We start from the raw sequence: 25,735 nt of genomic DNA, 5'->3' as shown, positions 1-25,735 counted from the left end.
AACTAATTAAAAACAAAACGTCAAAGATGACATGTCAGAGAGAGAGAGAGAGAGAGAGAGAGAGAGAGAGAGAGAGATTTCTCAATTAAAAAAATCAGATGACCAGCCACCTAATTTTATATATGATAACTTCCTTGTCGTATGCAAAGTGCACATAGAGTACATTGTCAACCTGTTCATCACCGCACTTGGCACCTCCTCTTGAGTGCCTATCTGTCTTGTCCTCAACTAGGTATCTCTTGTGCTACAGGGTGTGTCCAATTGCCACCCTTGGGTAACCCATCTTTCTCACCCACTGCTCCCCTCCTCCGTGGGGAGGGGCCCGTAATTGAAGTAGTACATCTCTGGAAAGAAGCAACTCTCAGAGGATTCGGCAACAACGCAGGGCGACTCTGGTACAGAAGGTAAGAACGGGGAGGCATTCTCCTGGAGTAGAGATCAAGGGCAGGAGAATCTCTAGGATTCGCAGGATTCCTCCTCTGTTGTCTGTCATAATGTGATCTCCTGGTCTGTGCCTCTCTTCAATCCCCAGCTTTCAGCTTGGGGCACAATGGGGTCTAGAAGCTTGCACAGCCTGGTTGCGTGTGTGTTGTGGGTGGGTATATTACGCTGCTGCCCTTGGGTAAGTGTAGGGCCACACTGGAAGACCTTTCGGTTCCTTCCAAATGCTTTTCTCTGACTAGAAGCCATACAGGACTGTAGATGAGGGATGGAATGCCTGTGTCCTTCCAGTCATCGTCCAACTCCAACTCCCATCAGCCCCAGTCAGTGCAATTAATGGTTGGGGATTATGACATTTAAAGTCCAGCAACATTTCTGGAGGGTTGCAAGTTCCCCATTCTTGGTGTAGATCAATGAAGAGGTTGCTCTTGTGAGATGCCTTCTTCAGCTCCAGCCAAGCCCTGATTCTCTCCGCATCTCCTCCCTCCACCTTCCTTCTGGAGGAAGGCTCCTGGAACCTAGATAATGCCATCAATTGACAGTGTCAGAGTAAAATACTATACACAGTAAAATACTATGCTCAGGGTCCCTTCCTATGGTTCTGTACTCAATGTGCTCTCAATATTTTATACTGGGGACTCAGCTCTAAGGTGATTTATATACTGTATTTTTCACTCTATAAGATGCACCAGACCACAAGAGGTTTTGGAGGAGGAAAACAAGAAAAAAAATATTCTGAATCTCAGAAGCCAGAACAGCAAGAGGGATCGCTATGCAGTGAAAGCAGCAATCCCTCTTGCTGTTCTGGCTTCTGGGATAGCTGTGCAGCCTGCATTCGCTCCATAAAACGCACAAACATTTCCCCTTACTTTTTAGGAGGGAAAAAGTGAGTCTTATAGAGCAAAAAATACGGTACATTGCATGTGCAATATAACGTTGTGCCACCAAGATGGCAACGTGGAGTCCCGTTTTTCCCTGTTTTAATTTACAATGCTTTACACTGAAAAGCATCTTTGATGTGTCTAGATCTAGCCTTGGTATCTTCTCATATGTTGTTTAATTGCTGTAGTTCACTTTGGGAACCAATCATGGCTGAAAAGCAGGGGTAATCTAATAATAATAATAATAATAATAATAATAATAATAATAATAATATAGCAGCTCTGTGATCCCCCAATCAGCCAGGAGCACCCAGGCTGATCACTCAACAAGGATCCTACCCAAACTCCCCTCAGGCCGCTCCAAGTTGCATAAGGGCATATGGAAATATTACGCGAATGCCTTTTGTTCCCTTTAACCTTCCGCATTCAAAATTTGACGTTGTGAAATTTGAAGTTAATTGCTGTTGAGCTAATTAGCACATAGGAGATCCTGGTGATAAGTAAATGGATGAGAGACTTCATGCATCGAAGTGGGCTGGTGTCGATCTAAGACAATTGTTCTGGCTTAGATAAGCTGGCGCATAGTTGGGCATTAGAGTTCTGAAAATTCCAAGTGGAGTCAGGCAAGGCAGAGGTGGATTTGGGATGGCACAACTGTTGCGGTTGCACTGGGCGCTAGCACCACAACAATGATGTAGAATGGAGCATGAGAGGTGGGTGGGGTGGGGTGGAGAGGGTCCTGAATTTTAGTGTCACGCAGGGTGCCACTGAAATTCGAGAAGCCAAAGTCCACCCCTGGACAGTGCTCTCCCTCCACTATGGAAGATGTTGTGCCTCTGGCTATCACACGTGGGGAGGGAGAGGTCCTGTTGCGTTTCTGGGCTTCCCAGAGGCATCTGGCTGGCCATTGTGAGAACAAGATGCTGGACTAGATGGACCTTGGGCCTCATCCAGTAGGGCTGCTCTTACATTCTTATGCTAAATTGCGACACTGATCACATAGCCGAGGAAAGTGACTGTGAACGGGGCTGTCGCATGCACTGCTTTGGTGCTGAGGGTTGGACAAGACTGAGTGAGGGAAGTCTTTTGCTAACATGCCCTCTCTGCGCAGGTAGCAATCATGGCTCCCACGCTGAAACCAATCGCACATCTATTGATGTTGCTGCTCTTGGGAGGATCCTATGTTAGCTGTGAAGGTAAGCCTCTGCGGCAAAGTGCAGCGGTAAATTCTGGAGTGCAGAATTCCCCGGGAAGAAGGATTTGATGGTTAAATTGCTTTGAGAATTGTAGCTCAGGATAAGGGGCCTCCTTGTGATTCTCATTATGCATAACAAACCACAGCTCCCAGAATTCTTTGGGGGAGGCCATGACTGAGTTCTCCCAGAATTCTTTGGGGGAAGTGACATCAGAGTACTTTAAATGTATGGTGCGAATGTGTTGTTAACGGGACTCTGGTTGGAGCCTGAAGGTTCACAGAGTCCAGGGCTCATTTCTTTGGCTCATGGGGCCAGAGTTTCGGATTAGTTTTGTGGAAGAAAGTGTTGCATCAGTCCTTGGGGATTTACTGGGTTCTGCAATCTTATCATCTCATGTTAAACCAGAGAAAGGACAGGAAACCGATGCATTTTGATCCATGCTTTCTCCCCAACATACTCATTTTTCTCCACATTATTTGGCTGGAGAATTGCATTACAAAATTCAGAGAGGTGTGAATGTAGAAAGCTAGTTGTGTTTCAGCTCACTTACTATTATGGAAAATGCAATTAAGGGGGTGGGGTTTCAGAAAAAAATCCTAACCAAATGAATTTCTTCCCCATCCTCCTCTGTCTCTGTGTGTAGAGCAGGAAAAGTGGAGGTAAGAAATGGCTGTAATGGGGGCCAGAAAGATGGATGAAGCTGAGCTGCTTTCACTTCATACAGTGGCAACAATAGACAGCCTCGGTCTTCTCTTGCCTTATGGACAGAAATAAGGCAGAAAGATGTGTGTGCAATATTCTCAAGTCTCTAATATAATACAAAATTTCTGTCCTCCTTGTTTGAAGTGCAGGGGTCATTCAGTTTGTAGTTTAAGGGTCAATTATATTAATGTTAAAGTCAACTAGCCAAGAGGGTGATGGGTGGAGGTGTTGCTTAGTAACCAAGCAGAATTGCAATATCTTCACTGAGGTAGCACATACTCTGATTGGCTGTGTAGTTCAGAGGGAGTTTTCCTCTCTGTGTGCCTGGTTGAATGTCTTTCTGCTAAGTATAAGGCTTATAGACAAAACCTCTGTTGTTGTTCTTTTTCAGTAAAGTGTTATCGGGTTTCTTTTCTCTACGGACTCCCACCTGCTAACACTTCTCTCTTTCTCCTACAGAGAAATGGTGCTATGACGAGCCAAGCTGTGGTAAGCAAAACAGCATTCCTTGGTTTCATCCACAAGCTCAGTATCTCAGAGTGTAAGAAGTAAAGACTATTTCTCTCCAGTAGAGCGGTTCGATCGCTGAGGGACAGAAAGAGTAGCAGGCTTCTCTAATGGGGCTTCAAGCTCAGAGCAGCCTGTTTAATCTGCTAGGCAGGAAACTGGGCTGAGCCATATTCAGCCTGAAAGAGGCCTCAGCACAAACTAGGCCACCAATCCAATAATGCCAGTTTGAAATTCCCAATTGGTTCCTGGTTCCCTGTTGGCAGTTCCAAGTTTTCCACATTGAAGTGGGACAAATGGGTAGGAAGTTGAGCAGTTGTTCAATCCATATTAGTGTTTAGGCCAGGAATGGGGAACCTCCAGCCCACTGGCCAATCCTTGCTGGCCAGAAGCTGGAGTTTGACCCACAAAGCCATCTTCCCAACCGCCCAACAGCTGACGTCACTTGAGAGGGCGGGGTTAAATCCTGCATGGGTGGGAGGACACCTTCTCAGGAGGGCGGGGTTAAATCTTGTTCCAGCAGCGAAGAGGTGTGCACAACCAGAGCAGCAGGATTTAACCCCTTGCTCGTCAGCCGACAAGTGGGGGGGGGGTCAAACCCTGCTCAGTTTGGCAGGATTCCAGAAACTCCTGCTAGGATGCAGGAAGAAAATGTTTTTGTTTTAGTGACACCTTCAACCTGAGGTTAAAACCAGTTCCCCAGCCCTTCCTTAGAATGATACCCTTCCCCATTCCCAATTCCCAGAAGAGCAAATTTTCCCCCATCCTTGCAACTTCTGTACACAATTATGGTTGGAGTGTGGATGCTGGTTGCTGTGGAAGACTGGGTGTGCAGGATCAGGTTGTGACTCCCAGATTAATCAATAGAGTGCGTGTCTATATGGTACTGGAAGGCCAACAGTCAGCCTTTCTGCTTCGATAAGCTGTCTTGTCCAATGGGAAGGCAATACTCAGTTTTGCCTTGGGCTCCTCCTCTTCCTCGCTGGCTCCACACCTGCTTCTGCCTCCCTCTCCCTAGGCCCCCTTACATGGAAACGCCTGGGCCAGTGCAATGGCAAGAAGCAGTCTCCCATCAACATTGTCACCACGTATACACAGCCTGATTCCTGCCTGGGTCCCTTGACATTGTCTGGCTATGAGGACCGCCGGAGGCCAAGAGAGCTTTTGAACAAAGGGGACTACCGTAAGTATAGGTGACTTGAGCAACGGCGGGTGATGTGAAAGGCATTGGGAGGGATCTTGAAATTGGGACTCTGGCCGCAGGTGCGTTATTCTCTGTGTCTCCCTGGGAGCTGGTGGCTTCACAGCTATGCTTCAACACAGTGGGGAGACCCAGATAGAGGCATTGCTAGACTACAGCTACCATCATCACTGACTATTGGCCAAGTAGTTGGGCTGATGGGAGTGGAGATCCCAGACATCTGGAGGGTGGTGGATTGGAAGCTTGCTGCCACCGGTTAAATGGGCTCTGCCAAGTCTTTTAAAGCAACGATAAGATGAAAACAGATTTTGAAATGCGTGGCGGCATTCTACATATCTGGGTAAAAAGGTAAAAAGGTAAAGGTAAAGGGACCCCTGACAGTTAAGTCCAGTCTTGAACGACTCTGGGGTTGTGGCGCTCATCTCGCTTTACAGGCTGAGGAAGCCATCATTTGTCCGCTCCGCAGACAGTTTTTCCGGGTCATGTGGCCAGCACGACTAAGCCGCTTCTGGCGTAAAGGAATACTGACACCAGAGCAGCGCACGGAAACACTGTTTACCTTCCCACCAGAGCGGTACCTATTGATCTACTTGTACTTTTGGTGTGCTTTCGAACTGCTAGGTTGGCAGGAACTGAGACCAAGCAATAGGAGCTCACCCCGTTGCATGGATTCGAACCGCCAACCTTCTGATCAGCAAGCCCAAGAAGCTCAGTGGTTTAGACCACAGCGCCACCCGATTCCCCACATATCTGGGTAGTCTTGTCTAAATGGAAAAAGGTTTTAGCATTCTCCAAAACGTGTACAGTGACAGCGACTGCCTGATATCAATACAGTGGTACCTTGGGTTACATATGCTTCAGGCTACAGACGCTTCAGGTTACACACTCTGCTAACCCAGAAATAGCACCTCGGGTTAAGAACTTTGCTTCAGGACGAGAACAGAAATTGTGCTCTGGCGGCGCGGTGGCAGCAGCAGGAGGCCCCATTAACTAAAGTGGTGCTTCAGGTTAAGAACAGTTTCAGGTTAAGAACGGACCTCTGAAACGAATTAAGTACTTAACCCGAGGTACCACTGTAGTCAGGGTGTTCGCAAGTGTGGGGGCTGCCACACTAAATTATAGATTCCTCACAAGTGCAGAATGGGTGTCATGCAGCACCTAGTAACATGACCAGTGCTGCATATCAAAGGGGTTGAGCAAGAATATATTGGGTAAGGAAAATCTCATAGGTAAACTGGCCCCAGTGAGAGAGAAGTTGACATGTACTCTGTCTATGACGTACAGAGGTTCCTGTCTCTCTTCTTTATAGCCTGCCATCAGTTAAAGGGCAGCGAACAACTGGTGTTATTAAACCGTCTGTACATAATCTAAGATGCAGATAAAACCATTTGCCAAGAAGAGGAGTTTGGCCCTGCAGTACTTCGTAGGATCACTGCATCAGCAAATAAACAACTACAAATTCAGGAGACTTGAAAAATAAACTTTGATGATTTCCTAAACTGAAAGACGTCACAGAACTACTTAAGCCGCTGCAGAACTAGACTGTCCTATCAACACAGAGCAAAACCAAGCTGGGGGAGGGAAGGGGGGAAAGCAGCTGAGCGAGGAAAGTGGTGGATGGGGTGAAAGGATAAGCTCACTCATCCCCCCCCACTTCTTCCCTCCAAATTGCACCCTTCCAAAATACATTTCAGGCATTTGGTCCGCAAGGCCATTTTCTCTTAATCACACGCACCTGCCATGCCCCTGATGTCTACCTGTCCCATAACTGACATATGACTGAATTGGCTCTTTGGGGAGAATTATTTCACATCCCTAAGTCCTACAGAAAGAAGGACTGAACCCCATGCCTATCAGCTGATGCACTTGGAGTTCAATCCTGCTTGTTTGCTTACCTGAATCCTGCACGGTTACTATCTCCCCTCCCCCACCCCCGCAGGCAAACTTTGACAGGTGGGTGGTATCACCCACTTGTCAATCACCAGATGTCATTATGATGGCAGAGTTGGCTGACGGAGTGGTGGAGACAGAAAGATCTAGATTGCTGGGCTAGAAAGTTCCCCTGCCCTTGATTTTAGATATTCAGTGGAGACCTTATTAAAGGTCACAGTCCATCACACTTTTGCTGCATGAGAATACTCATGTGTAGGCATCTCGTTAGCAGCTTTCGTCCATTTAGCAGCATTTCTGGAAGCAGTGGTCAGCAACTGAAGTTACACTTTGAGATGAAACACCCACAGACGCTGTAAAACTCAGTCAAGTGATTTACTGCTTGACTGGTCATAAATGCATCACGATAGCACTATTTACAATCATTATAGCAATAGCTGTAACGGCATACTTAAGCTTCAGTCCCTCTTCCTCTTTGGGAACGACCTAGGCAGACACAATCTATCGGCGGTCATGACACATCAGTTTGCAGACAGCATTTGTTGCTCAGTCGTCTGCAAAAAGCGAAAACGAAAGTTCTCATTTGATTGGCACTTCCAGCTGATGCTGCGTGGGCTCAGAGTGCCACTCCCACTTACATACGACCGTTCTGGAATCTTTTCCCTGTTTCTGGATGAATGACTCCCTAACAGACAACCCTTCCCAAACATCACATGCATATGCACAATACATTTAATGCACATTTAAAGTGTGTTGGCTCCTCCTTCAAGAATCCTGGGAGCTGTAGCTTAACCTTTACAGAACTACAATTCTGAACTACAATTTATTACTGCATTGTGGGGAGCTGGACTAGAAGGCCATTTGGGTCCCTTCCAATTCTATGATTCTATGAATTCCCAGCACCCTTTGCAAACTACAGCTCCCAGGATTCTCGGGGAGTGGAAATGTGTTTTAAATGGATATAGCACACACACAGTCACCTAGTCCGATCTTTTCTGAGCATACCGTTCTGACTACCTGAGCCATCTCTTAACAATGGACCAGCCTCAGTGCCAACTCTGCTTCAGCATTTTGCCTCACTGGCGGTGGGAATCCTGGAAATGTTATTATTCTTTTTAAACATCAAAGGAGTCATTGCAACTCAACGCTTGCTTTGTTTCTTGGATCCATTGCAGCTGATGTTGAGATGAGGGAAGGAGCCACTGTTTCCAGCCCCAGCCTCCCGGCCAAGTACCACCTGAAGTCCTTCCACTTCCACTTTGGCACCAACCACCATGCAGGCTCAGAACATGCCATTAATGGCCAGCACTACTCAATGGAGGTGAGTCATCTGGGAGAGCAGGGGAAGCAGCGATGAGAGTGAGCAACAAATGGGCAGACTAGGGTAGCCAGCTTGGTGGTGCCCTGTGGACATTTGCGGACTACAACTCCCATCAACCCCCACAGTTGACCATGCTGGCTGGAGCTGATGGGAGCTGCAGTCCACAACAGCTGAGCATTTAGCCCAAATATTATTGTTCTGCTGCCCTGGACCTATAATGCCGTTTTCCGCTCTCTGGTGTTCAGGCTGTCCTCTTTTCTTAATATCTTGGCCACTTCCAGATGCAGACTGGTTTGGGCACGGAGCCTCAGAGATGCTGCAGGAGACGCGGCAGCTATGATTTAGAATGGAGCACAAAAGGCGAAGGGTCACTGAATTTTGGCATCGCACAGGGTGTCACTGAAAATTGAGACCCCCAATTGAGACTGCCAGATGAGACTCCAAAATTGAGACTGCCAGATGGCTTCTTTATTGAGCCTTTGTCTTGAATTGTTTCCAATAAGTTCGTGGAGAGGTTAGATGATATTGGCTGTTTATTGATGAACATTCATTTTGATTAGTTTGCAGGAAGGTTATGCAATGTTGCATCAAGCAAAGGTTAACCCACACTTTCTCACTTTTTAAGAACTTCACTGAGGCTGCAAGTAAGGCTCCTGGAAACTCTGGGCTCTCGCTTGTTTATATACTATATCTCCCTATCCAATTCTGAGAAACACTGAGCAAAAAAAGCAAACATTCCAGGGCAGACCTTCCTCTTCAGCAGACAGTGTGCTTGCAAACATATGATGTCACAGCTCCTAGGCTAGCTGGGGGAGTAAGGGTGCCTTTGAGTTAAGGTTATCAGATTTTTTTCAATGAATCCGGGGTCACTTTTCAACTTCAGTCGAATTCAGTGGATTTTGTCAGGGAACTGATTTGTAAATCTGGGGACTGTCCCGGGAAACGGAGACATCTGGTAACCTTACTTTTGGCTGTCAGTATCATGCAGGAGGGATTCAAGTGCATCCTAGAACTTTAGGTTCGCACAGTTGAAGTGGATTAAAGCAACACTCTGTCATTTTAACACAGCAAATCCCTTTCCAGCAGATGTTTTGTACTTTGGGATGTGAAAGGGAATGCATTGAAAAGTGTGGGATGAACTAATGATTAAGGGAAAGGCATGTAAACGCCTCACAAGGAAATCAAGTTGCAGGATGAACACTCATTATCATCAAACCACCCTGTAAACAAATCAGAAATCATGCTCAATAAAAGACCGGGCATGGTTTAACTGGTGCAAGCAAATAGGGATGAATGCTCCGATAATCTGAAGGAGCTCTTACAGAACACAACAGCCAGATTAAAAAAATACCCATAGCTACTTATTTTTCAAGGGCTTGGGACAATCTATTGCTTTTCTGAAAAGGAGGATACAATATAATAACCAGCTGTAGTATTACTAAGTGCTCTTGACAGCAGTGATAAATCTATGGGCAATGCAGAGTTTAGTTGCTTTTGGATGAGAGAGGATCCTGGAGATTTATGGGGTTGACTCTGGTGCTGCTTTCAAACCCAGGCCAAATATGCAAGCAGAGCACATTGGGAGCAGACTGACTTCTAGAGGAGGCAGCACAACTGCTAATCATAGCTCACGTCTCCAAAGGGAGCCAACAGCACTCCAAGGATGCCTGAGTTTACATGGGAGGCGTGTGGCTCAGCCGTAGGGAATCTGCTTTGCACTCAGTAGAGCCCTGATGGATTGAACCAAAGACGCATCTAGTCTAGTCTAGCATCCTCTTCTCCAGAGCGGCCAGCAAGATAGCTCACTGTCACCCACAGAACTAAATCCAAGAACCTTACTCCCGCTTTTACTCTGGTGTAATTTAGAAACACCGTTCTCACTTTCCCTTCCCTTTCTTTTCCCTTCTCTTGCACCAGCTCCACGTCGTCCACACTAAAAATGGCATAAGCGCCCAAGAAGCGGCGAAGGACCCACAGGGATTCGTTGTCCTGGGATTCTTCATACAGGTGAGGAACAGCACAGAGTGACCCATGCTTGTGCAGTCAAAGGCTGGATTGGTACAGGAGCCCCTGAAGCCCCTGGGGGCTGTTGTGGGCTGCTTAGAGCTCAGCCCTCTGGAATGGAGGAGGACAAGAAGCTCATAGAGATAATTTCCTGTAACGTATGCCATTACCTTTCTTGTCCCCGTAGAAGTCCTTTGAGGCTCCTTTTGATGGTGTATGGAATTTTCTGGCTAGTAGCCTGCGCAGAATCCCAGAAAAAGGTGAGGTTCCCCCATTCCGCCACCCTGCCTCCATTTCTTAGAAAATGAATGGATCTTTCTTTCTACCAGTCCTCTCACCTTTCTTGTCTTTCCCCAGGTGACTCTGTGCCACTGAATGGGGAATTTTCTCTTTTGGACTTATTGGGACCAGGAAATAGAGGCACCGTTAAAATTACGGACAAGTATTACCGCTACCAGGGCTCCCTCACCACTCCCAACTGCTCTGAAGCTGTGACCTGGTTTGTCTTCCCTAAGGTCATCAAGGTGCATCCCTATGTGGTGAGTGGGTGTCATCTATTCTCTGAGGAAGGGTGGGGGTGGCGGCAGCTGGAGGGATTGAATCATTAGGTTCACTGAATGCAGCCTGCTGGGGTCAGAGCGGACTGAGGCCTTGGCGTTTTGATTCTTGGGTTCTTAGGAAACAGACACGGATCACAAGGTCACCGCCACAAACAACACCCTCACATTCAGATCCCCGACCCCAAATAGGTCACTGCATGCTGCAGGAGAATTTCTCTTTCAAGTCCCAAAGGAATTAGACGCCTGCTCCACAATAGCTTGGAGCAGGGTTTTATTTGTGGCAGCCCCTCCTCTGTGGAACAAAGTCCTCTGTTGACATGAAGCAGGTGCCCATTATATGCACTTTCTGGGGGGAAAGATGAGGCTGCTTGTGTTTCAACAAACTTTCCCAGCTGGGCGAAAAGGTCTCTGCCGTGACTGTCCATTCCATATAGTTTTAAAACTCATTTCTGGGTTGTTGGTTTTTTAATGCTGCTTCCTAACCATTTTTGCTGTTTTTATTATATTTTGTAGATCATCATGGGACAGGTGTGGAAGGTGATCAGTTAGTTAGTTCATAAGGATGTAAAATCAGATTGTACTATCCCAAAGTCCCTTGCAAAAGGGACACAATATTTCAGGGTCCGTAAGGAGTTGCATCTCCAAGCAATCAGGTTTCCTTGAGAAGTCAGCTCTCATCTTGAACAATGTAGAGGAAGAGGAGCAGGTGTTTTAGCCTGACAGGATCCTCCTCATACAAGTAAGACAGGACCTGCTCAGAGTTGGCCTCCTAGTTCCACACCTTGCCCTTGTTGGGCCTGGTGGAACCTGATTGGTCTGTGAGACCAGCTGACTGAGGGCTCTGTCAGGTAAGTGGTGGGGCATCCCCTTTAGGAGGTACCTTTGAGAAACACACCTCAGCCTGCAAGGTTTGTGGCAGGAACAATGTGACGCTAGGTAGCACAGATAGTGAGGTGCTGGAGCCCAGTTGGAGTCCTAGTTTGAGACTTTCATGTGTCCTGCCCCACCAGTGCCTCATGCAGTATTGGGGCGCATCCGCACCACACATTTAAAGCACATCTGACACACCTTCAAAAATACACAGCTTCCCCCAAAGAATCCCGGGGGCTGTAGTTTACACCTTGCAGAGCTACAATTCTTTGCACCCTTTAATAGACTAGTCCTCAAGATTCTCCGGTGGAAGCCATGCACATCCAGTGTGGATGTCAACTAAGTTTACTAGCAGCCCAGATTATCTATGACCTTGCTGAGCCACATTCTCCAAAGAATGAGCATGGTCCCCAGGGAAGTCCCCTGGTGAGGTGTTATAAGGGATTCTGGGGAGCTCCTTTGCACACCTCAAAATCTCCAGAAATGCTTCGGTGAGTGGGCTAGGTTGGGTCCTTCCTGGACAAGGTTTTCCTTAGACTTAGGGTTTACCTGCAAGGAGGCCACACAGAATCTTTACGGATCTGGGCTTGGCAACAGCAACGGAAACTTCTAGGTCAGTAGGCAGTGTCTCCTTTCACAGTCGTTTGGAGAGAGCTTTCATGGCGGAAGGCCACCTCGATCCCCAGGCACTCAAGTTCGACTTTAGACATTTGACACTGGTCCTTTTGCTGCATGGATTTCCTGAGCTTGTATGTGCTACTCTCCTTTTCTCTTCCTCCTCCTCCCATTTCTCCTGTTTTTCTCCCTTCTAGGTGAAGAAATTCACCAACTCGCTCTTTTTTACCACCAAAGAAGAAAATCGGCGTATGCAGGATAATTACCGTCCTGTGCAACCATTGAACTACCGAAGGATCAGTGCCTTCGACCTAAATGAGTATGATCCAGCACAATGCCCTGGCAATCATTTTGGGGCCAAAGAGTGTGTAGATTGCAAGGACTGATGGCAACTGTTTTCTTCTGCTTGAAAGATCTGAGCTATGCAGGGAGTTCCATCTCCTGACCCAAGAATTAATAATTTCTTAATGTGGTGTGTTTCATAAGGAAGACCATATTCTCTCCCTTCCCCCTCCCCTCTTGATGACGACACATATGAGGTATTTCTTAGAAAAATTAAAACTACCTCTATTACCACACACACACACGGCTGGTTTTCTTTTATTAAACTTACATTTACTCGATTTGTACTCACGCTCAGTAGAGAGAAGAAACTCATGAGATTTCAGGTGAAGAGTAATTGTGCTGTGGTGTTTTAACAGAAACTGAGCCCAGGTTTTGAGAGTTGACTGTGATTTGTCCCTCTGGCCCTTCCCCACACAAAATGGAGGCGTTCCTATGTCCCGCCAGTAGTGAGGGAGGCAGCTTATTCTTTTATTTCTTTAACATGCAAATGCTGAAACATTTTGCTAAAACATCATGAACACCAAGAGTTGCTTCAGTTTAACCAGACATTAATTCCTGGTTGGTTGCCTCACAGTCTGGTCTACTGTTCTCAGGGTGCTTCTGCCCATCATGGAGAGGAAAATTACCTCAGGCCAAGGAAAAACTTGGGGATAGCCATATAGGACTCCCCAGAGACTGTACTCCTTGTGTGGAAAATGTGGTGGTGGCATGGTGTCCTCCGATATATTAAGCCACTGTGGTTAGAGGCATAGTGGGTACACGGTTGGACATAGGACTAGGGAGAAACGAGTTCAGATTCAATTCTGGACCTATCATGAGGCAAATAAAGCAATTGCATCGGGTGCTGGGTCTAGGAACAGTGAATTAACAGCTTCCCAGCCCACACAGCAAGAATCTTGCGGCTATGCGGGGCTCTTCAAAGCGCTTGCCCCATCCTCATGCATCACTCTGAGGATAGTGGGTCCTTGCTAGGTTCCTGAGTTGTAGGGGGTTGGACTAGATGATTCTTGTGGTCCCTTCCAGTTCCATAATTGCTCAGAGTGAAGCATTCTTGGTGAGTTGGGTGGGTGGGGGAAAGTGCCATCATTGGTGCCTTGCCATGACATTTGTAAAACAGATTTTTAAAATCAGTTAAATCTAGAATTACTGAAGTTCATTTAAATCTTTAGCTGCTTTTTTCTTTTCCAATAAAATTTCTAGCTGCTATGACAAAGTGGCAATAGCGCTGGCACTCACCCAGGCCACCTCTCTCAGAATGCTGCGACCTCAGTGCCCCCCCCCTTAGGGCTAGGCAGGCAGGAGATAGAGAGACCCCATTAGGAACAGCAAGACAGTTATAAAGTAAGGAATAATTAGCATCGCTTGCCTCTATTCATGTCAGTGAAACCACACACACTGCAGCACACAATCCGCTTAATTTAATTTCCACACACATTTGTCTTTTAAGTCACAGCTTATTCATTAGTTCTCAAAACTATTTTCACAATAGAAGCTCCCAAGGAACGATCAGTAAGTAGCATTCCATGCATTTTCTATTCGTGAAAGTTTCCACTTTAAAAATATTGTGGTTTTTTTTAAAAAAAATAAGAAGTGATTTTCCACCATTGGAGATTGGTCGTACACAGTGCTTTTTTCCCTAGAAAAATAAGTGCCGGTACTCACCATGAAGTTGTTACAGTGTGTGTCACACTTTTTAAGAGAGAGAAAGACAGAGAGGTGCCAGTACGCACCACGAAGTTGTTACAGTACACTTGAGTGCCACACTTTTTAATCACAACAAAAAGAGGTAGTGGTACTGTGTACCCTTGAGTACCCCCCTGGAAAAAGCACTGGTCATATAACAACAACAAACAAACAAACAAACTTTCAAGAGAGCAAGGAAGGTAGTTAAAGGGTGGCTGTTTGCCTCAGTTTCTCAGCTAATGTAAACCTCTGGTCCCAGTTGTTGGAATGAGTTGGGTCACACATGCACGCACATCGCTTGGTGCCTCAGTGGCAGCTGAACGTGTGAACACGCTTCACTGGAGAGGTGTTGCCTTTGAGAGGTTGCCACTAGGGACTATGGGTATTCTCTGCAGTGCTGGAGACGCGTGTGAATGTGCCATCCAAAGTCACGTTTGTGGGAACAAGCAGAGCTTCTGCCAATTCCTGCTAAAACGAGAGCTGAAATTAATGTTGATTTTTTAATCATTGGAAGTTTTAGCCCATACAGACCTGAACCTCAAACTCCACAAAGAAATCTATATATTTCAAGTGATTCCCCGCCCACCCCATTGCTTTTGTCGACATCTGAGGTTTTGGTATGCAGTGTATCAAAATGTGCGTCATTGCTCAAACGTTGATGATAGTTCTATTCCACTTAAGCCCAAACGTTGATCTGGAAACTCAAATATCACCGAGAAACAAAGCCACAATATAAGATTGGGAAATGTCAACAACGAGCTCTTTTGAATGGAAAGTTTCAGCTCTAGCTGTAGTGGACTGAACCACACTCCTTCCCCAGCACTGGGCATCCTAGCTGCTATTGATCTCCTTCTCTGTGCTCCTCTCCTCACTGAAATGTGCACCTCCTGCCTTTTTAGTGTCCTTTGCCAGTGCTTCTGGTACTGGATGAGCTGGTTGAGAGGTAGATGGAGGTTAACTGGAGTTTCTGAGGGGGACAGAAAGAGTTGTGGCCTAGCTTTGGCCTCTCTGGAGATCATGTCGACTCTTCCTCCATGTGGTTCCTACATCCACCCACCCACCTCCAGCCTTTATGCAGGTAAGAAGGATGCAAGAGTAGCCACAGAAATGAAGAGGAGGAGCCCTACTGGCGGAGAGGCTATCGAGGCAGCGGATTTGTGCTTCAAAGAGGCAGACGATTCCACTTTCCGGTCCCCAATGTTCTGCAGAGGGCGGTAGTTGTTCTCAATATGGGGCCCGGTGGAGGAGTCCGTTGAATGAAGCTCATTCGGAAAAGCATGCACCTATTGCAAGGGAGAAGGAAGGCGTCAGGTGGTGGCACATGGCAAAGGAGGAACTTCTACGTCGGGCAGTGGGATCTACCCGGTGAAGACCAGGATGTGGCAACTCCGCAGCATGAGTTACGACAGCATGGAGCTGAACTGAGGTTTCTCAGCTGCTCTTGAATTACTGGAGAATTTCGGTTCTCCCCTGGAGAACATTCAGCAAACTGCCCCCTCAATCTCCAGTTCAACGACCCACAAACAGCACACAGAATTGGGGGAGGCCAGTTCTGTTCAGCCCCGTGACACTGCTTTTGACATAAAAGGATAACGTAATGAGGCAAACAAGGAACAGGACGTAATAGTGTACAGCTGGAAAATGGCTCTGTTCTCTCTGGTCATCAAGGTGCTTCCTTCTCAAGGCCAACTCCACTTTCAAAGCCTCTCCTGCCCTCCCAGTGGTGCCTTCACCACTCATCTACCTGCTATTTGGCCATCCCCTGTATATCCTCAAGGTCTCTGACCCATCTAATGCTCACCCTCCAGCTCATCACATCTGCATCTTGTACAGAAAAAATAGGGTCAGGGATTGGGGCTGACTATAGAGTCCAGCTGCCTGAGAAATCTAAACTTCCATTTCTCATTCCTCCAGGCCTCGTCTTTTAACTCCCAGATAGGGCTAGGAGTGTCTCCTGTCTGAAACCCTAGAGTAGGGCATAGCTCAGGGACAGAGCTCTTGCTTTGCAGGTTCAATCCCTGGTATCTCCAAGGATGTCCCCTCTCTGAAATGCAGGGCAACCAATTCCCCAACTTGCATCTCCAGCTGTTTTTTTGGACTACAGTTCCCATCATCCCTGACCACTGATCCTGTTAGCTGAGGGTGATGGGAGCTGTGGTCCAAAAACAGCTGGAAACCCAAGTTGGGGAAACCCTGAGTTAGATGTACTAACACGTCTAATTCAGTATTTGTTCCTACCTTCCTGGTGTGGTGGCTGTGGGAGAAGGAATCATTAAACTATAGGCCACCACCCAAAAGCCCAATTTCTAGTAGGTAATAGCCTTTTTTGTTTTTTTTACTTCAAACACCAAGAAAAGTCTCTTGATCCTAATTGCAAGGGGAGCCCAGAGAGGAGAAGCCAATCTCCCAAATTTCCCTCATGTATCCCAGAGTATAACATACCTATGCTGTTCAGTTGGCCTTTCCCAACCTAGTGTACCTCAGATGTTTTAGACAACAGCTTCTCCTACCTCTCTAAGGACTTCTGTGCCTCAGCATTCTGCCTACACACAGACACACACAAGATGGCAGCACTCACCACGTCTTCCGACACTAGAATGGGGTCGGCAAAGATGGTCCACAGCACAACCTCGTCACACCCGGGGGTGGTGAGGGACCCAGGGTAGCGGTAATAGCGGTCAAGCTCCGGGCGGCCCAGCAAGTCCTGGAGAGAGAAGCTGCCATCGAATTTTGTCTCTTCACCTGTACAGGGGGAGGTAAGTTGCTTGAATCTATGCTCCACACTTAATTCACATCCTAACCTACAACACAGGGTTGTTGTGAGGCTAAAATGTTTTTTGGGGGGCCTTGAGTTCCTTAGAAGGAACGTGGGATATAATACACATTTCATAAATAATAATAGTAGTTCCCCAACAAGGGACTCTTGAATACTGCAGTTCTATGTAAGGTTCTGAAGAATTTCAAGGGGCTCTTGTGAAACCACCATTCACAGGATTTATCAGGGAGGCAACTGAAAGAATCACACCTCCCCACCACTCAAATTGGTTATTTTTTTGTTCCAATTCATTGTGGTAGCCATGATGGATTCTCTGAGACGAGAGAAGAACCAGATGTTTTCCTTGGCTTTCCACTCACTGATGGACTTACCCTTTTCCTCAACTTCCTTCAGCTTCTTTTTAAATGATTCCCAGGCTTCAGCTGTCTTGCCCTGTGCCTTCTCATAGCCCTGCAGTAAAGAGGAAACATCATATAGTGTAAAATCAGACCGAGAAATAAAGTGTGATGAAGGAACCTAGGAATCCTAGGGCTCAGCATCTCCGGTTTTAACGTCTTCCTCCCCTTCCCAGAGCTACCTTAAGAAGCAGAGGCAGAGGGAGGCAGGAACTGTGGTGCTCATCGCCCATGATGTCGTTGGCATTATCCAACAGGTGCATACTTTTGGGGACTTTGTTCCAGTGAGAAAAGATGGTTATTTGAGTGCTGGGAAAATGTGATTATCTCCTTGAAAGAAGTGCTTCTTCAGAAGCAACACTGCCCATTTATCACGCAGAACAATCTACTACTGCTTGTCAACAACATTCGCTTCTTCCAGTTCTCCCGTTTCCACTATGGAATAGCCAAGTGGTGTTTTCAACAGTCATGCCCCCATCCCAGTGAACTCGAGGCAAAACAGTTCAGTCAGTGGACTGGTTTGTGCATGACATTAAGCCATCAGTCAAATTAAGTGATGGTTTAATGCATGGGTAGGCAAACTAAGGCCCAGGGGCTGGATCCGGCCCAGTTGCCTTCTAAATCTGGCCCGTGGGTGGTCCGGGAATCAGTGTGTTTTTACATGAGTTACATGAGGGATAGTGGACTGGCCCCCTGCTGAAAAGGTTTGCTGATCCCTGGTTTAATGTGACACGGCGAGCAACTGGCCAAGAGAAAAACTCTTGCCACAGTTCCCAGAATCGTTTGGGAAAAGCCAAAACAACCAAAATGTTTTAAAAGTGATATCCCAGCTGGTAGCATAGACGTGCACAAACCTTCAACTCCCCAATCCCTCACCTGGACAAAGAATGCTAGCACAGCAATGCCCTGTGGGTCCTTCAAGGCTTCTGGTAGACTCGTGTTGTTTTTGGTGTGCACGATGTGTAACTGAGGGGAGAAAAGAAAATAGATCAGTTTGGGACATATCCCTGCTGACCCACTTGGCTGCTCTTTGTGGAGAAACCTCCACGAGCAAAGAGATAGACTGCAGTAGACAAAAGCCTGTTGCATATTGGAAACCCATCCTTGTGTCTACTCCCCTTAGACCTGGTCATTCATAATTTCTAAAAAGCCCTCTGACTTGAAAGCTTTGCATACACTGATAAACACAGTATAGATGGAGTTTATGCTGCTGTTATGCAGAGGTAAAAGAAATGTACGTGCACATGCTCAAGGAAACAATTATTATAGCACAAAAAATATTTGCTAATAAAGCAAAAGGAAAGAAAAATAAATATAATAAAACATATGCCAGCTGACATTAACATGCTATCAATCCCAGAATCCAGATAAGAGAATATATCCTCACCTCCATAGAGTACCGTTCGCCGTTTATGTAGTGCTCTGATCCGGGTTTATGGACTCCATCTCCCCAGTGGAGGTGAAAGGCCTTGGCTGTGTATGTAGCCGGAAGCCCAGGACCGCTCAGCTGGAGACCTTCGCCCAGTTCTATGTCAACTGCAGGCAAAAGGGGAAACCAGACCAATTTCTATTAGTGCATCAAGAGTGTTGGAATTCTCCACCAAAAAGCTTCTCATACTGCTTTTGTAGCCGTGGAAGTGGTGTCATTTGCCATCAATGATGCGCAAGATTGGGCTGGGTTGGTCACACTTTGGTTCGTACGATCAGGAAAGTGAGATCAGGGTCAACGACAGTTCCCAGGGTTCTTTTGAGAGGAAGGGAAATTTACATGTGCTCTGCATGTGCTTTGAAGGTACAGTGTGCACATAGCCACAGAAGTGCATTTTTAGGGTGGAGGGGGCCGAGTTTTATCCTGAAAGAGAAACATCAGCGTCCATCACACACTGACGGTCCCAACCTAACTGCACCTCCTCTCAAGTATATCCTATTGATTTTTACAGAGTAAGCAGATTTTGGATTTCAGTTGAACATAATAATGATTTGTGACTTATCTGTGTTGATTTTTGAGGGTGCTAAGTTTTGCCAGGAAGCCTGACAATGCTTAGGATTGCTGCCTTACTAAATTTTAATTAAATCATCAAACTGGAAATTAAAGTACCGTATGTAAAAGGTGCCTTCTCTTCAGGTAGCCACAGGGGTTCAGTAATGTGGGGTGCAGTGCTGCGTGTCTAGAAGGAGGCACTTACCCCCCTCCCTCCCTTCTCTTGCACCCTCTTCCGGCTATTGCCAACCAAGCACCCTCCATATGTTTTTGATCAATTCCTGTGCTAGCAGGGGATGAAGGGAGTTGATGTTCAAAATATCTGGAGGGCAGCAGGCTGGCGAAGCCTGGATCCTGCCGAAGCACATAAGTAAAGGTAAAGGGACCCCTGACCATTAGGTCCAGTCGTGGCCAACTCTGGGGTTGCGGCGCTCCTCTCACTTTATTGGCCGAGGGAGCCAGTGTACAGCTTCTGGGTCATGTGGCCAGCATGACTAAGCCGCTTCTGGTGAACCAGAGCAGCGCCCGGTTCCTGCCGGAGCAGTACCTATTTATCTACTTGCACTTTGACGTCCTTTTGAACTGCTAGTAGGTTGGCAGGAGCAGGGACCGAGCAACGGGAGCTCACCCCGTCACAGGGATTCAAACTGCCAACCTTCTAATCGGCGAGTCCTAGGCTCTGTGGTTTAACCTACAGCGCCACCCACGTCCCTGCCGAAGCACATAGAGCAGGCCAATAGCAAAGAGTAAAAGACAAGGTCCTCGATGGAGCATTTCCCATTGATGATTGGGCCATTCAAACATCCCCATCAGAGAGATGCAGAACTGCCTGCTCTGCTATGAAACATGTGTGAATCATTGCCAGGGTGGAGGGTGGGATCGTCTCCTTCCAATCAGAAAGTGACAGACACAGAGAACAGGTGGGCTGGCCTGAGGGCAGGCGATTCTGAGTTTGAAAAGTACCCATCTCTCTAATAGTCAGCTCAGGTGTCGGCACACGTTGGTTTGGATTAAAATAAAAATAAAAATGGGTCCACCCGCCAGCTAAAGGAGAGAAGCACCAAGCTGTTCTGACCCACCTGAAAGGAGGCATAATATCACACACACACACACACACACACACACACACACACACACACACACACACAAAAACTGGAGGGAAGAGGACTGGGTCATGGGGCCCTGGCAGAATGTGGGCAGAATGCAGGTGAAATCTCTTGATCTGCCTACAGCCTGTTAAACTGAAGGGAAATAAATGACGCTCCCCTTCAGAAAAAAACAGCCTGCCTTTCCAAACCTGTCCCACACTGGGGGGAAAGGTTGGGAGATTCTCCCACACTCTTCCGGGCTCCTCCATGCTGCCATCACTGTAAAGTTGGGGAAATCCAGCTTTTTACTATGAATCCACAGGAAGGGATGGAGTTTGGCAGCTTCCCCGTCTTGCAGTTTTGTGTCTTTTTTTTTCATACTTTCCTGCTACCTTAAGGACCAGAAGCATAGTGTTTTAAAAAGGAAATGCTTGCACACTCACCTGTTTTCCCGGTGTTCTTCATTTCCAGCAGTTTTTTGGTGTCGTTGTAGCCGGTGAGAGTCACTGCCCCCAATTTGGGGTTATGCCTGACACTGCTGGTGACAATATCGATGGGAGATTGCCTCTTGCCATTGCAATGACCTTGGGATGACCACGTGTCAGGTCCTGGCCAAGAAAAGGAAGAGCCCAAAACAAACAGTATGGTAATTAGAGATGGGGAACTGAAATAAATAAATAAATAAAACGGAGAAGCAGCAGCAGGAGGAGGATTCTAAACTCCCTGAAAACGATATCCTCTGTTAGGTAGCCCTCCCACTTAGCCCTGGATCAGTACAAGGAGGTAGAGAGGAAAATGCACTTTGCGCATGTTCAGAGGCATTTTTAGTCCATTACAGAACAAAGCCCTGGAAATAAAAGTTGAGTTTGGTGTGATGGACCTGGCTCAAAAGTATGCCTTGCTTGGAATCTGTGGCTAAAGAGAAGTTAGGGCTGCTATTTTTCTTACCACATATTAGGCTGTCGTAGCACCAGGAACCTGTCAGGAAAAGAAACAGAGGTGGCATAAGTTTATGGGACCGAATCCATGCAAAGAGGAAGATCTAATTTCACCCCCAAGAATTATCCTTTAAAGCCCTTCCCAGAGCAAAATGGAGACACTAAGGATACGGGTGAGGTCAGAGTGGCGTTACCTGAAGAACTGGCATAGCATCCCCCAGAAAGCAAAAGGACCACCGCAGTGAAGGTTGCTGGTATCCAAAAAGAAGCCATAGTATGCTGGAGAAAAAGTGTAGGAGAAGAGATGAGTAAACGGTGCCATTCTTGAACAAATGAGACAATTCTTGAACAAGAGTCTGTGTCAATAGCAGCATACGGAATTTACCAATGTCCGTTCGGTGGGAAAGGTGAGGGAGCTTACCTGGCAACACATGCAAAAACCAACGTTATACTTGTAGCTGCTCTGCTCTCTACAGATGGCAAACGTTATGATTTCCCCAGGCAGCCACAAGGTCTAGAAACTTGTTTTCTTTTGGAATAACAGTTTGATTTGATACGGACTCCCACAGGGTAGGTGGAGTTACCACATAAATGTGGATTAATGGGGTGGCGGCAGAGCATTAACGAGCAACGAGCGTCTTCAAACTAAACAAGAGAAAACATGCTCAAAACCTCACGGCCAGAGGTTTAATGTGGCTACCAGAAGCCCAGATAAACGAGTCTTGCAAGGTTTGCAGAGCAGATGAAAACTTTAGCGAGTCTTGGATTGAAGGTCAAGGGAGTCTCTTGCATGACCTTGGGACGGCTATCAGTAACATTCTGTCTCTTTGAAACTGATCTACAGGTGGCATAAAAGCCGTTCTCCTTTGGATCCATCTGTGGCTTTGAGGTAGTATCGCGGCAAACGAGTTCAAAGCAGTGTCCTAAGGACTGCTTGAAAAGTTCCAACTTTCCCAACGTGCTGGAAGTGGGGAAATGCATGAAAGTTGTAGGCAGATCATCTCGTGTAGGTGGTGGTGTGCAAATCTTTCGGTGTGCACAGGATACATGTGCATGGGAGAGGCACACTTGTGATGATTTGCAGATAGGAAGCTACAGGGCTCCATCTGTCTATGCCAGTGGTTCCCAATTGGTGGTCCATACACCCGAGGGGTCCATATAACCTACCCAGGGGGTTCGTGGCACCATTCACATGACAAAAACTACCAGAGGGTTATTGAAAATTTCAAAATAAGGGGGGCCATGTCTTGGCTTTTGAAAAACAGGGGGTCCGCAATACTTAGGTAACTGGGGATCATTAATCTGCGTTGATTGGCAGTGATTCTCCATGGTCTGGACAGGAATCTGTTCCAGCCCTGCCTACAGATGCTGGAGCCTAAATCCAAGATCTTCTACATGCAAGGGGGAAGCTCTTCCAACCAGCCACAGACGTTCCCACATACCAAACCACAAGCCACAGCAATGCCTATTCATTCACAGAGGTGTAATACCATACACACAGACACATTTCATAAAATGGTTTACCTTTCTAAAAATGACAGGGTTAAACTGTAGGACATGAAAAATAACAATAATACCTTCTTATTATTGCCATTATTAATTTACTAATCGCCTTCCAAAACACGGTCTCAAGGCAGTTTACATATAAGACAATTAAAAACAGTTAAACACAAAAACAAATGTATTTAAAACAAGACTAAAGCCCTAACAAGCAGACAGGGAACAAAAAACAGTCTTCAACTGATTCTGGAAAGCGCAGATAATTTCCTCCTGGATGTGACTGCCACAAGAAGTGGTGAGGGTCACCAGTGCCGATGGGTTAAAAAAGAGATCAGAATATATATATACTGCTAGCTATGATAGCTGAATGGCTCTTCCATTAACAGAAGCAGTGTATCTTGGAACATCAATTGATGGGAATGAATAACAGGGAAAGGGCTGTCATCTTCCTGCCCTGCTTTCCAGAGGCATCTGACCAGCCGCTTTTGGAAACAGAACAAAAACGATTCACCAGAGCACTTATATCGTTAGTAAACACCACAACTGTACCCCTGAGCGCATGTAAAGTTAGTTTCTGCAAAATGGTTTCCTTCCAAATCTGGGGGTCCAGTCCCCATTATTTCTCCACCCGTCCCCAGGTAAACTCACCTGTCAAGTGTGCTCCTCTCTCCGTCCGCCTCCTGGGCAAGGTGACACAGATGATGGTGGAAAAGCATCTTGGCTCCTTTTAGGTGGATATATATATCTGTGCATTAAGGTCACCGCCCCGTCTGCTTCTGGGGCGGGTGGAATTACAGAGAAGGGGAGGGTAGATTACCAGGAAGGAGAAAAGAGAAGATAAAAAGGAGCAGGCAGGAGGCAGTCAGTCAGTCAGTCAGGGACGGTGCAGGAAAAGGGGCAGGCCTCAGGCAAATCCATGTAGGCTTAGTCCGCGGCACCTATTCCCGGGGAGGGCAATGATTTCATACGTAAAGGCTGTGAGCAAGTCAATTACACAATTAGGAAATGACTCGAGGTAGGAGCCAACCTTTCAACATGAGGAAGCTCACGTCCCCATTTCCCAAAAGCAACCCCCCCCCGTGCTGCAGAACCCAGGGGCTGATCTAACCACTAGATTCCACTCCCTTCTGCAAAGTAAGGCCCTAACCCCTGCGCAGATCCATACTTGCCTTTAAGGGGATTAAGGACTCCCCGGACAACAAAATCTCGCCACCTTTCCCTCCTGATCCCAAGTGTTCTCTTTCTCAAGCAACCCAGAAGTACCGGTTTCTTCCCACCAGCAGGGAGGGTTGCCAACTTTTTCCTCTAGTAAAAGTTACTGTGCCCTTTCTGCATGACAAAGCAAGTGGAAATTCCCTTAGCCACTTGGATTTACAGGCTGGATCCTTTTCACCTGTCAAAGAAGCTTTGAAGCCAAGTAGAGCACGAGACTCTGCATCTCAAGGTTGTGGGTTTGAGCCCCACATTGGGCAAAAAGATTCCTGCACTTCAGGGGGTTAGACTAGATGACCCTCGGGGTCCCTTCCAACTCTACAATTCTATGATTCTAAGGGTAATGAGGCCTAAGGTGCAGGGATAGGCGGAGGCTTTCCAATTCAACAGATGTATGTTGGCATGTTGAGGGCTGATACGAGTTGTAGTTCAAAACGTCTGGATTGCGCCAGTTTTTCCTCCACCCAAACACTCCCACAAAGCTAAGATTCCCATTAGCAGGGCTATGGTTTTTGTAACAGTCGTCAGGCAGGCAGAAATTCAGCAGGTGAAGCTTTCCTCCATCACTGCATCTCCTGCCAGCTTTATCTCTACAGTCAAAGACATTGGCAGGTTGCAGAGGAGAGGGAGAGGGAGAAGAGAGCAGGGCTTCTCCATCAGCTCTGTTGACATGCTGACACACCAGGTGCTCTGACTGCTCTTTCCCCTCACCTCAGCCATTCCACCAGGTTATCTTAGCCATCCCCAAGCTCGGCCCTCCAGATGTTTTGGGACTACAACTTCCATCATCCCTAGCTAACAGGACCGACCAGTGGTCAGGGATGATGGGAACTGTAGTCCCAAAACATCTGGGGGAGCGAGTTTGGGGATGCCTTTAACGGTTATCTGAACTATTTCAATTCAAGCCATGTGTTTTTTTAAAACAGGAACTGATGACACCTGACATTTGGTTTCTTCCTCTCTACTACCCATTCCCTTTTTCTTTTCTGTCATTTTTGAAAATATCTTAAGCTTGTGGAAAGAACAGCCTTTCGGAAAATAATGATTGTTCTGTAAGCTGCTCTCTGGGAGCCTTTTCAGCTGAACAGAGGAGGGAAAAAAAATCTAATTAGGTTCTACTTAGAGTAGACCCACTGAAATTAATGGGCCTAAATTTGTCATGCTTATTAACTTCAGTGGGTCTGCTCTGGGGAGGATTAGCATGGGATGCAGATGTTTCTGTATAATTTCTGCCTGTGATGCAGCTGTTCAGACAGAAGAAACCAGCCAGGCTAGAAGGGGAGACAAGGGGCACATAGCCCTGCTCTGGAAAATACTGATTCCTCCTCCACCCCATCAGACACCCAGCCCCAATTCTCTGCTGGGGAGGGTAACCAGGAGTCCTGTCTCTCCAAAGCAGCTATTTCCCTCAGGGGAAAACTTTGGTAATATGGCGCGCTGAGCCAGGACATAAATTGCACTCCCCCCAATATAATTTTCAAAATAATTCCTTTTGGTACAGTTGCTTTTTTACGGATCTTACAGGGATGCTGGTGGTGGCGGGGACCACTTTGCACCCCCTCGGCTCAGCACCCTGTGCGGGGGAATCGCCCACAGCACCCTAAATCTGGTACTGATTTCTGTGTTAAG

At 46.8% G+C, this 25,735-nt stretch overlaps 2 protein-coding genes across 3 annotated transcripts; one reads left to right on the top strand and one right to left on the bottom strand.

The window, feature by feature from the left end:
* Positions 1–250: 250 nt before the first annotated feature.
* Positions 251–12,770, top strand: LOC310829248 (carbonic anhydrase 4-like). Its single transcript, XM_083707516.1, has 9 exons — positions 251–404; positions 2,434–2,518; positions 3,680–3,709; positions 4,746–4,910; positions 7,994–8,139; positions 10,057–10,146; positions 10,331–10,403; positions 10,501–10,682; positions 12,386–12,770. The coding sequence occupies exons 2-9, from the start codon at positions 2,443–2,445 to the stop codon at positions 12,572–12,574; spliced, it is 951 nt and encodes a 316-aa protein (XP_083563642.1). The 5' UTR covers positions 251–404; positions 2,434–2,442; the 3' UTR covers positions 12,575–12,770.
* Positions 12,771–13,929: 1,159 nt separating this feature from the next.
* LOC310829244 (carbonic anhydrase 4-like) lies at positions 13,930–24,138 on the bottom strand. Of its 2 annotated transcripts, none has more exons than XM_083707508.1 (10): positions 23,543–24,138; positions 21,589–21,673; positions 21,405–21,434; positions 20,900–21,064; positions 18,775–18,923; positions 18,264–18,353; positions 17,364–17,442; positions 16,795–16,958; positions 15,344–15,499; positions 13,930–14,684 (listed from the first exon to the last, which is right to left on the bottom strand). In XM_083707508.1, the coding sequence occupies exons 2-10, from the start codon at positions 21,665–21,667 to the stop codon at positions 14,586–14,588; spliced, it is 1,011 nt and encodes a 336-aa protein (XP_083563634.1). In that variant the 5' UTR covers positions 21,668–21,673; positions 23,543–24,138; the 3' UTR covers positions 13,930–14,585. The 2 variants fall into 2 exon arrangements, with proteins under 2 accessions (XP_083563634.1, XP_083563635.1); XM_083707509.1 differs by having other exon boundaries at positions 13,930–14,681.
* Positions 24,139–25,735: the final 1,597 nt, after the last annotated feature.

This window comes from Podarcis gaigeae (genome assembly GCF_964106915.1).
Source record: "Podarcis gaigeae genome assembly, chromosome: 13".
NCBI lineage: Eukaryota > Metazoa > Chordata > Lepidosauria > Squamata > Lacertidae > Podarcis > Podarcis gaigeae.
The sequence above is the reverse complement of the archived record's forward strand: the minus strand, read 5'-3'. Positions and strand labels throughout refer to the sequence as shown.